General features: G+C 45.3%; 1 protein-coding gene across 1 annotated transcript in view; it reads left to right on the plus strand.

Moving 5' to 3' along the window:
• The window catches only part of camk2g2 (calcium/calmodulin-dependent protein kinase (CaM kinase) II gamma 2), a gene marked incomplete at both ends in the record, with an annotated part of 124,625 nt that overhangs the window by 60,284 nt on the left and 51,932 nt on the right, over positions 1-12,409 (plus strand). Inside the window, 4 exons of the mRNA XM_084460886.1 lie at positions 7,523-7,595; positions 9,775-9,877; positions 12,064-12,147; positions 12,306-12,400. Of these exons, the coding sequence (XP_084317012.1) occupies positions 7,523-7,595; positions 9,775-9,877; positions 12,064-12,147; positions 12,306-12,400 (355 nt within the window). The remainder of the gene's footprint in view (positions 1-7,522; positions 7,596-9,774; positions 9,878-12,063; positions 12,148-12,305; positions 12,401-12,409) is intronic.

The following is a 12,409-nucleotide window of genomic DNA, read 5'->3' on the forward strand; positions in this document are numbered from 1 at the left end:
GAAAAATGGGGAGGTACTGGAAAAGAAATAAAAACTTGGGGAGAATATTCATTTTAATCGTATTAATTATTCCAATTAATGATAAAGGTAAACTTTCCCATCTCTGAAAGTCATCTTTGAGATTAGACATTGGAGGGGAAAAATTGGCAGAAAAAAGAGAAGATATTGTTACCTTTATCCCCAAGTATCTAAAACCAGAAGGGCTAATTTTAAAATGAATATCAGATTGCACCAGTTGTAGTGCAAGTTCATTGACAGGATAGCATTCACTCTTGGAGACATTTACTTTATATCCTGTAAATGAGCCAAATCTGAATAGCAGGAATTGATTCCTTTGGGTCTGAAACATATAATAATAAATCATCTGCATAAAGCGACAATTTGAATTCCATTTCTGACCTCGTTATCCCAGCATATATAGGAGAAGATCTAAGATGAATTGACTGGTTCTATTGCAATCGCGAACAGAAGTGCAGAGAGCGGACAGCCTTGACGAGTACCACGTGACAGTGAGAAAAAGGCCAGTATCCATACCAGCGGTATGGATACTCTGGCATACTTAAAAGTATACAATCTTCAGATATTATCTTCAGATATTATAAGTACTAATATTGGTACTTATTAAGTACCAATATAGCAACCCCTCTGGCTTTAGAATTAAAATTGGAGTGAAACACCTTCGGAAACCCAGGGACATTTCAGTCTGACCTGATCTTTGTTTTGCATGTGGGTCTCCTGTAAAAACACCAGGTCAGCTCCAAGACGCTTCAGATGAGTAAACACTCTGGATCTCTTGACAGGGCTTCCCAGGCCTCTGATGTTCCAGCTGACAAATCTCACAGGAGAGCCACTACCTACATTGAGAGAGTTAGTGGCCATCAATAGCTTGAGAGTGATGGGAAGTGTGAGCCCCTCCCCTCACATGGAAGAGAGATAGAAAGGAACAGAGACAGTAGAGGAAAGAGAATGAGAGAGAAAAAGGGAACAAAATCAATAATCAAGAACAAAAACATTACAGACATAAAAAGATCAGAATGACCTATGTAAGTCAACCCCGAACCCACATCCCCCCCACCCCCCTCCCCCCTAGTGCACCTACTGTGAATGAATTTCAAGTCTCAACAAAGTGTTCTGTTTTCCTACTTGACTGTTGTTCTAAAACTGTAGTTCGTTCTCATAGATCAGTCTGTTAAAACTACAAATTCTTCCCTGTGTGACATCACTTCCCTGTCCTCTTCATCCTGAAACTATGTCACTTCCTTTTTCACTGTATAACCTATAGACCTCGTCCTCAAGTGAACTCACTCTGCCTGGATTCACTTCCTGTGCTAGAGTCCGACTCTGCAGAATCGTAACAGAATAAAACTATTGCCTTTGTTTAAAACCAGCTTGACCGACCACTCGCGTGCTCTTATTTTTAAACCAAGTATAAAAATACATTAACACTACCAAGACTCTGCTGTAAAACAACAGAGTACCCAGTGCAAACTCCAAAACCTTGACCATGCTTTCAGCTTAACAACTAACCCTACCTAAACTCCTGCAAACATTACTATTTATAAATGATCAACTTAAATAGTAGCACACACACATTTCAAAACTTCAACATCTTATATGGTGGATAAAAACTTATCAAACTATAAAGGGGGGATTTATAAACAAAAATGCTAACAATGGGAGCATGTATTTATCCCCAATCCTTTAGCTCAGAATATCAACTCAAATTAACTTAAACGTCATAGAGTGTGGAAAAACCAAAACTAAAATAATCCAATGTCTCAGTCGGAGCTGGTCCACATCACCTCCATCTAGCCTAATCGATACAACAACAAAAAGAGCAACCCCAACAGATGGACATGACAAAAGTAAAAAATAAAAATGAAATTAAAAGCCTTACTTTCAGTCAATGTCTACTTTGAGTCACATCCACAGACAGTACACACTGTCCATAGTCCTACTTGCCCAGTTCATTGATGTAGGCTTCTGCATCTGTTGGTGTTTTGAACTCCCGCTGGACACTGTTGTAACTAATCTTGAGACAGGGGGGGGACACAAGTCCGAAACGCAGGTCTGGTAGCTTCATCTCACGTAGCTGGCGCCTGACATCTCCGAAGGCTGCTCTGGCGCGCACCGTTTTTGCAGTGAAATGAGGAAAAACAGAGATGGTCATGGCCTGGATCCTGGTGCTCTGCTCTTCTCTGGCTCGGTTCAGAATGTCCACACAGTCCTTATAGTAGTGTAAACGGACAATTTTAGGACGGGGAGGCTCATTTTGTTTAGGCTTCGGTCTCAATGTGCGGTGCCAGCGGTCGTTAAGAGGTTCCTTCTCAAGCTTGAAGGCATCTTTAAGCAGAGTAGCAACAGCTTCGGTGAAAGAAGCTGTCGAGTCCTCAGGCGCACCCACAATCCGTATGTTATTGCGCCTAGACCGAGCCTCTAGGTCCTCACATCCGTTATTCAGTTTTACCACTTCAGCAGACAAATGCTCAACCTTAGCCTGGAGAGTTGTAACATCATGGGAGCAAGTAGTGAGCGCGGTCTCCACCTCACCGACTGTGTGCTTCAGAGCATTCACATCAGACTGGATGCTAGCGATGCTACTTGCTAGCTCTACTTTCACTACATGTAGCTCCGACTTCATAGATGATAAATTCTCGCCAAAGGCAGCCTGTAACTCCGTTTTGAAGATAGCCGACACTTGAAGTGATGATATCAGGTCTGCTCGGAATTCGTTTCAGGTTGCTGTGTCCGTTAGAATGCTAGCTGCTGACGACGGTGAGGAAGGAGGCTAACTATGGAGCGAGGCTGCTCCACACGATACAGGCGTATCAACTACACACAAACACTTGTGAACTTCTACCACAGCATCATTGAGAGTATCCTGACTGGAGGCATCACAGCCTGGTACGGCAACACCAACACCCATGACAGGCACGCCATCCAGAGGGTGGTGAAGACAGCGCAGAAGATCGTGGGTGTGGAGCTCCCAGCCATCGACGATCTCTACAACCAACGCTGCCACAGGAAGGCCATCTCCATCACAAAAGACACAAACAGGACTGTGAAGGAAAGGTTCCACAACAGCTACTTTCCTGACGCGGTCCGCAAGCTGAACAACCAACAGCTGACACTGAAGACACCCCCTTGACTGAGCCCCCCCCCCCCCCCCCAACTGACTACTGTACACTTGAAGTAACACCTAACAACACTCAAACAACACTATACACAACTGTATACTTGAACATTATTCAATTCTACTGCCTATATCATGGACACAGACATGGTCATCCATGATCGGATGGAATAAGTAGATGGGGATGATACAAGATTTAAAATGTGTTTTATTTGTCACATGTAATGTACGGTGTACAGTCCCAGTGAAATGTAGCTCCAATATTATGCTACAGATAAACTCTGATACTCAATTTCAAGTTACGAATGTACAATTTACAAAAATTTAAAATTTAAAATTACACAATAAGTACCCTTTCTATAAAGTATAACATTAAGCTAGGATGGGATCAATAAAGGTCTGGATGGATTATGTACCTGCTATGTATGGATATGAATACGTTATAGAGTCATTCAGGAGACGGATGGCTTGTGGAAAGAGCTCTTCCTAAGTCTCTCCATGAGTGTGGTATCTTTTCCCTGAACGTAGTTCTGGTCCTTGATTCTGATTGGCTTGAAGTAACATACTCTATAACCACACAACTGTGACTTAACAAGTAATTTTAGTATTAATGCGCTAACTCATTGTACGTCATATGAAATGGCAGGCGTGGCCGAGAATACAGACATGTGACATGAGAAAAGGCGGCAATTTCTTGGAGACAAAGGGACAAAGGATGGTTATTCTGGAGTAGACATTTCTAGGTGTATGGCCTCCTGGAGGCCACCCTGTCTATGTGAACAGTTGAGGGAGGTGGTGAATTACAAAAGGAGAGAGAGGACAAAGGTTTAAGGTGTTTGGAATAGAAAGGTCTTGAGGCCAGTTGTAAATTATATGACAGCAGCAGCTCCACAAACTCTGCAATTGTAAACGTTTTGTGTTGGCATTCTAGAATGCACTTTGCTACAATGTTTTAACACTTCCTGAACGTTGCAACGAGCACTCTGGAGCTTTGCTTGTTGATGGCTGCTTGTCATAAATGAAACAAGTTTTAACATGATTTGGGTGTATATCTCTAGCTAGCTACATAAAGCAACCTGCTCATATTGTTGTGTTGATAGTTAGTGAAAACAAAGAGAGACGGGGAAGAGAAGCCTGCTGAGACCGTCCGGATCTCTGAGCTCACAGATCAGTCTGGATACTCTCCATAGAGACCCGTTTGTGTTAGATCAGAAAATGATCTAACCAACCAGTGTCCTAAGAGGAAACACAAACAGCTACGGGCAGGTTTAGGTGTGACGACAGCGAGGAGAGATTGAAGTTGGCATGTGATAGACGGTGTCAAGTATTTTAGAAAGTATCTGCCCTTTTCCAATGGATAGTTCCCAGATGGTTATGCGAAACAAACCATCTGGTGTGTCAGGTTAGAGGACGAGAGGGAGAGAAAGAATAGAGGGATAGAGAGGAGAGAGAAAATCCAGCAGATGGGTAAGAAGGGCAGAGGAGGAGAAGGGAGCGGGAATGAGAAAATATGAGGGTGTGAGAGAAGTGTGTGTTAGTGGGGTTGTGTGTGCGTGTGTGTTGGTGGGTGGTGTGTGTGTGTGTGGTGTGTGTGTTGGTGGGTGGTGTGTCTGTGTGTGTGGGGGGGGGGTGCGCGTTGGTTGGTGGTGTGTGTGGGGGAGAGAGAGAGAGGAGAGAGAGATAGTCTTTTACAGTGGGAAAGGGCCTGCCGGTTCCTGTGTAATGGGCTGGAATGGAATGCAGAGCACAGATTTGTGGCCAAATTTGGATACAGAAAAGCCTTTTTTCCCCCTCCTGATTCCTTAAGAAACCTCTCCCACTTTCACCCCCTCTGCTCAGACCAGGACTCTCTTCTCTTCTTCTCCCTCTAAGATGTCTCCTTCCTTCACTTCAAACACTCACTAGATAGGAAGGATATTCTGTGTTTTCATCTAAACCCACTGTGACACAACAAAATGACGCATGTAGTAGCATCGACCAAAGTCATGTACCCTGAGTGTGCGTAGAATCACCAGTGTCCTGGTACACTCTCCAGAATCACCAGTGTCCTGGTCCACTCTCCAGAATCACCAGTGTCCTGGTACACTCTCCAGAATCACCAGTGTCCTGGTACACTCTCCAGAATCACCAGTGTCCTGGTACACTCTCCAGAATCACCAGTGTCCTGGTACACTCTTCAGAATCACCAGTGTCCTGGTACACTCTCCAGAATCACCAGTGTCCTGGTGCACTCTCCAGAATCACTAGTGTCCTGGTACACTCTCCAGAATCACCAGTGTCCTGGTACACTCTCCAGAATCACCAGTGTCCTGGTGCACTCTCCAGAATCACCAGTGTCCTGGTGCACTCTCCAGAATCACCAGTGTCCTGGTGCACTCTCCAGAATCACCAGTGTCCTGGTACACTCTCCAGAATCACCAGTGTCCTGGTACACTCTCCAGAATCACCAGTGTCCTGGTACACTCTCCAGAATCACCAGTGTCCTGGTACACTCCAGAATCACCAGTGTCCTGGTACACTCTCCAGAATCACCAGTGTCCTGGTACACTCTCCAGAATCACCAGTGTCCTGGTGCACTCTCCAGAATCACCAGTGTCCTGGTACACTCTCCAGAATCACCAGTGTCCTGGTACACTCTCCAGTAGAGATGGGATTTATGGCTCTTTGAAGGGAGACGGATCTTGAGGATCCGTTCCTTTCAAAAAGCCGTTCAAAAGACTGGCTCATTTTTATATTTATTTTTAAGAAGCCAGTCTTGGGGTGACCCATTTTATCTGGGAAATAATCACTGGGAGGAACGATAGGGTAATATTTGGATCCGAATCATTCAAACTTAGTCCTCCGATATATATTCAGTCTGTTATTTTGACTATTTCGGTTCATGAAGTGGTGTTTTTACAGCAAACTTTTAACATTGAAGTCAACGGGCACTTGCATCTGCCCCCCTCATTACGTCAGACTCACCAATATGGCAGCTGAGGTGAATTAACTGATGAATAGGCCCTCCAAATATTATTCTGTATATATCAGATTCAGTAGACTTCATACTTCAGTATACAGTATACCATTTGGACCAATGCCAAGTGAGTAAAAAAAAAAAACTTGTGTTTTTTGTTGTGTAATTGTTTTCCGTTACTTTTATTTTGGAATTCCATGAAAGAAAGCTACCAGACATAAGTTTCGCTTCTGCTTGAGGGGCAACTAGTAGTGTCCTCTATCCTAATTTTAAACCGCAAAAATATCCAATTCTCTGTCTCTACACCTGGTTTAGACCAGTAAGGCCCTAGACCAGGTCTCAGTCTGAGTCCCTCTGCCTCCCAGGTGATGCGTGGTCCCCTCGGCTGGAGCATTATATCTATGCTGGCCTTTGAAATGATGGTTCGATATCAGATGCAATTTCGTTTGGCCTTTGTGAATGAATTTCAAGACCTAACAAAGTGTTCTGTTTTCCTACTTGACTGTTGTTCTAAACCAGTGGTTCTTAACCTTGTTGGAGGTACTGAACCCCACCAGTTCCATATGCGCATTCACCGAACCCTTGTTAATTGGAAAAATAAAATATGATTTTTTCAAATTCAAAACATACTGTAGGTATATATTTTACTGGTGCACAAAATGAACCGTGCATCAACATCACTGTGTTCAAAGAACAAAACCATCAAAACATGATTTTCACACAAAAACAAAAGCATAATAATGAATATTTACTGCAAATCAGTGTGACTTCTGCTGTTGCCTTTCAGAGACCAGTTCAGACCTTGGCAAGTGCCACTCTCATGTCATTTTCGCAACAAAGTCTGTTCCTTTCACAATCACACGACGTACCATCACGACAGTCACAAGTCGACTACTGAGCGCACCAAATTCCCTGCAGCACAGATAGGCCAAGCGATGTAGCGTGATCACCTGCAGCCAATGATGGCCAAGCGGGGCGTCATCACGAATCATATGAGTCGGGTGTGTGTCTTGACCTCCGCCGAACCCCTGAGACTGACTCACCGAACCCCTGGGGTTCGATCGAACCCAGGTTAAGAACCACTGTTCTAAACTTTGTAGTTCGTTCTCATAGATCAGTCTGTTAGAACTACAAATTCTTCCCTGTGTGACATCACTTCCCTGTCCTCTTCATCCTGAAACTATGTCACTTCCTTTTTCACTGTATAACCTATAGACCTGTCCTCAAGTGAACTCACTCTGCCCGGATTCACTTCCTGTGCTAGAGTCCGACTCTGCAGAATCGTAACAGAATAAAACTATTGCCTTTGTTTAAAACCAGCTTGACCGACCACTCAGCGTGTTCTTATAAATCTGAACTAAAACAGTAAGATTTTCATTTACACCTTTCTGTCACAGTAGTGGACTGAGGTGTGTGTTCTCTGTCCCCCACAGCCAGTGCATCAGCCAGATCCTGGAGAGCGTCGACCACATTCACCAGCACGACATTGTGCACCGCGACCTCAAGGTTAGTCATCCGTCTCCATGGTGACGCCGGCCCAGCCACCAGGGGCACGGGGTGGCAGCGTCATCGTAACACACACACACACACACATGCACTTTCACCTCTCGGACACCATGCGTCCCTTAATGTGTGTCACATCACAAGATGACATCACAAGGACAGGTGAATGCAAACACTCACGGATAGAAAAAAAATCCACTTGTTATTCATCACAGGGGATGAATGATGTGGGGAGGAGCCACGACCCAGACAGTGTGTTCGAAGTGATTATCACCCACCCACCCGTCCATCTCTCTCTCTCTCTTTCCATCTCTCTTTCTCTCCCTCCCTCCCTCCCTCTCTCCCTCCCTCCCTATCTTTCTGATGAAAACAGACAGGGTGCCATGTGGGTCCTATTTATAGTATGGTTGAAATGATGGTGACTAGACACAGACAATGTAGACTAGAGGACCTAGCTAATTTGCAGTATGCTAAAGCTTAGACAGGCTTCTGTTATGTAACACACACACACACACACACCATGTGTCGTGCTACGTTAGAAGTGTTTCTTGACTGTAGCTACACTAGTTGTTTGGTGTGAAATGGTAAGTGGGTGTGAACTCTGGCCCTGCGAGAACCCTGGAACCCAAACCATTATCACTAGAACCACTACATTATCACCAGCACCGCTCCATTATCACCAGCACTGCTACTTCCTGTAACGACAATGGACAGTAACCAAGAACACACCATGTGTTGGAGTTTGTCAGCCTCCAAGGCTGCTAATGAGTCTAACACATAATAAAACTGCAGCTGGGTGATTAAGTGAAGGGTAAATAATGTGTGTGTGTGTGTGTGTGTGTGTGTGTGTGTGTGTGTGTTAGAGAGAAAGTGTGTGCTACCTACTGTTACCATGGTAAGAGCTAACCCTCACCCACTGCCCCTCTGGTGTGTGTATGCCTGTATTGTAGAAGAGCAGGCAAGGGGAGAGGGAGAGAGAGAAGGAGAGAGAGAGAGAGAGGTAGAGAGGAGAGAGTAGAGAGAGAGGAGAGAGAGAGATGCCGGTGGCAGCCCAGCTGCCATGGCAACCCCTTGTGTGTGACGTCACCGTGCGAGTCTAGCGCAGAGACATTAGGGAGTTTAAGAAGCGACGGTTTGAGGGACGTTCGGCGTTCGAGAGTAACCTTTGCGCGTCACCGATTCTGTTAGAGTTCTGTGCCGTTGCAGTCCGACTGTCTACTACAGGGGAACAGCTGACTTGGCGTAGTCCCTAAAACGTCTAAGCATTTCCATGTAAATATCGAGTTCTATTGTATTTTAGACAGTAACTCCTCCTTTTATCTGGTCCTCTGTTAGCGTGTGTGTGAGAGAGGGAGAGACAGGAAATTGAAATTGATGGAGAAAGAGAGAAAAGACAGACAGACAGGGAGAGAGACAGACAGACAGACAGGGAGAGAGACAGACAGACAGGGAGAGAGACAGACAGACAGACAGACAGACAGACAGACAGAGAGACAGACAGACAGACAGACAGACAGACAGACAGACAGGGAGACAGACAGACAGACAGACAGACAGACAGACAGACAGACAGACAGACAGACAGGGAGCACATGGAGGAGACTGGTCGAGTCATGTGGCAGTGGACCAGATCCCGTGGGGCAGCTCCCCGCCCAGTCCGCCTCGGCCCCAGAGGGACAGGGTGGTGACATCACGGGCCCCTCCCATCACTCGCCTGTCCCCCAGCCCAACGTGTGAGGACTAACAAGCCCTGCTCTTCCCCTCAGGCTGTCAAACACCTTGCCAACAGGGATTTGTAGTCTTTTGCCTCCCTGACACAGAAAAACTACACTAACCTGACAAGTGTAGTTAGAAGTCCTAGTAGACATCTTAGACACATATTGTATGAGGTATAGGAGGAATGATGGATCTACAAACATTCTGTAGCATTTGGATGGGATGTCAGGGTTTGGCATGCTTGAACCACTAGATAAACTGGATAATCTTCATTGTTTTCAATGAATGTCCTGTTTATCTAAACTGGAGATATTGCCACTCTATTTCGGCTTCCCATACTGTGGATATAGCCACTGTGTATCTTTGTCAATAGATACGCTATAGAAAGTCACGTCCATGTAACAGCATTCAATACAATATTTATTCATGTAGGTATTCATGCCTTTTCTCCCTATGTGTCTTGTAGCCAGAGAACCTGTTGCTGGCCAGTAAGCTGAAGGGCGCAGCGGTGAAGCTAGCAGACTTTGGGCTGGCCATCGAGGTGCAGGGAGACCAACAAGCCTGGTTTGGTAAGCTGCCACACTGAATTGAATTGAATTGAAACCTTTATTGCCCCAGAGGGGAATTTGTTTAGCACACATCAAGCATACAGAAAACATTAAAATGTACGCCCATCACCAACACCACAATGTCCCCAACCACCATCATCGTCATCACCATCCTCACCAACATCATCGCATCAACATCATCATCACTGCAACAGGCATCAACAGCTGTTCAACAATTTAATGCTTCTTGGCACAAAAGAAGTGCTGGCTGGTTTTGTCCTTGTTTTGGGCGTTCTAAACCTGCGTCCAGAGGGGAGTAGGGGGAACTCTGAGAAGAGTGGATGGGAAGGATGGTCCAGTATTCGTCTGGCAAGGTTGATGGTGTACTGATCAGAGAGCTGAGAGATACTCTGAACATCTGAGCCAGTGATTTTCTTCCCCGTCTTAGTAACCTTGTCCAGCATGTTTCTGTCCAGGATGGACAGACTTCCACCCCAGCACTGGACTGCGCACATCATTTAATTTTACATGCATGTCACTTAAAGGAGCATACCGGTCTAAATATGATTTAATCTCCTAAAACTAGTCATCCAACCTATATCACATTACCGCAATCCATTTTCCGAAGTAAAGCTCACGTTAAATTATATTTGCATTTTCGCGTTTTACTTACACTTCAAAAGTTGAACTTGATGGCTTCAAAACCTCTTTTGGTTAAACCTTTTTTAATTGTTCCCTCGTTGCGCTGACAAACTCAACCCGGTTAGTTTCAAATAATTTTCAGTATTTTAGTTTTAACCCTCTTTGCACAGCCTACTCTAATGGTCTGTCTTCTTCGTGTTTACATGGTAGCTGTTGCTAGGAACGCTGGGTAGAGAATCTAGCGTAGGTGGATTAGAGAATATAGAGCAGGAGTTCAACGGATTCAAACAAAAATAATAACTACAAAGGGTGCTCAGAGAGCACAGGGCTCCGCCCATTAATGCATTTTGTTGATGTAATTGAGTTGAAATCACTTCTCAGTATAAATATAGCACACTTGCAGCATTGAAGAATAAGCTTTTTGGTGGTGGAGGTGGTCATGTATGAACACAACTGAACATACTTGTGTACTTAACACTAGAAGCGCCAAGCATTTGAAACTTACCAGCATCGCCGTGGAGTGGGTCAAATGCCCCCGCAGTCTTTAGAATGGGAGGCTGTTACTGACACATACTGACCGCTAGATGGCGCTCGTGTGTGTGTGTGACACCAAATGCGGCTGTATAGCCTATCGGTATCTACCATCTCTACATCTACCAACACCCTACATCTACCAACCCTACATCTACCAACACCCTACATCTACCAACCCTACATCTTCCAACACCCTACATCTACCAACCCTACTCTACAAACACCCTATATCTACTAACCTTACATCTACCAACACCCTATATCTACCAACCCTACATGTACCAACACCCAACCTTACATCTACCAACCAGACTTCTACAAACACCCTACATCTACCAACCCTACATCTACCAACCTTACATCTACCAACCCCCTACATCTACAGTACCAACCATACAGTTAACCCAAAAGGTTTTGATGACCATCCCTGTGTCCCCACAAGTGAGCAATTGTCTTGTTTTATCATTCTTGTGGGGACATTTGGTCCTTACAGATATACTTTAACATACACCCCCACTTTCCACACACACACACACATTATCCTTCCACAGGTATTTTCACAAGTAGTACCTGCCACTTATGCTAGACCGAGACCAGAGGTAGCAAAACCCAGCGAGCTCTCCCCGCACATTCATATCTGTTTTGTAGATCAGGTCTCAGAAAGCACTCCAAAATTCTGCCTCCTCTTATATTAGCCGTATAGTCTCAGGGACAGACGTCCATCTGTGTCGGTGCCCAGGCCAGGGGGACAGCCTGGATCATCACATACGGGAAGCCTGGCTGGCTCTGTCTTGTCTGATCAAAGCACCACTCATTAACATGGGAACAAGACTGTCTTGGGGGGGGGGGGGGAGGTTCCATGGAGAGTGCTGTTTGATGCCGTGCTGTTGGAATACAGCAGGGTGTTGGTCTGTGTACTGCGCTGTTTGTGATGTTAGTCTGAGTGAGATGAAACACACAGCTTCTCCTGTGATAAGAGCTCAGCGTCTCTTGTGTTTGACGTGTGTGTTCTCTTACTGCCATTGCTGTAGGTTTTGCCGGGACTCCCGGCTACCTCTCACCAGAGGTTTTGAGGAAGGACCCATATGGAAAACCTGTGGACATCTGGGCCTGCGGTTAGTCCCTCCTCAGTCCTGAGTGTGTGTGTGTGTATGTGTGTGTGTGTGTGCATGTGTCTGAGTGCACACATTGCCGCATTTGTATGCAGTTGTAAAGTATGTAGATGGGTTTTGTGTGTGTGTGTGTTCTGACACGCCATTGTGTGTGTGTGCAGGTGTGATCCTCTACATCCTCCTGGTGGGATACCCTCCGTTCTGGGATGAGGACCAACACAAGCTCTACCAGCAGATCAAGGCTGGGGCCTACGACGTGAGTACT

This window comes from Borostomias antarcticus, assembly GCF_949987555.1.
Source record: "Borostomias antarcticus genome assembly, chromosome: 34".
Classification (NCBI taxonomy): Eukaryota; Metazoa; Chordata; class Actinopteri; order Stomiiformes; family Stomiidae; genus Borostomias; species Borostomias antarcticus.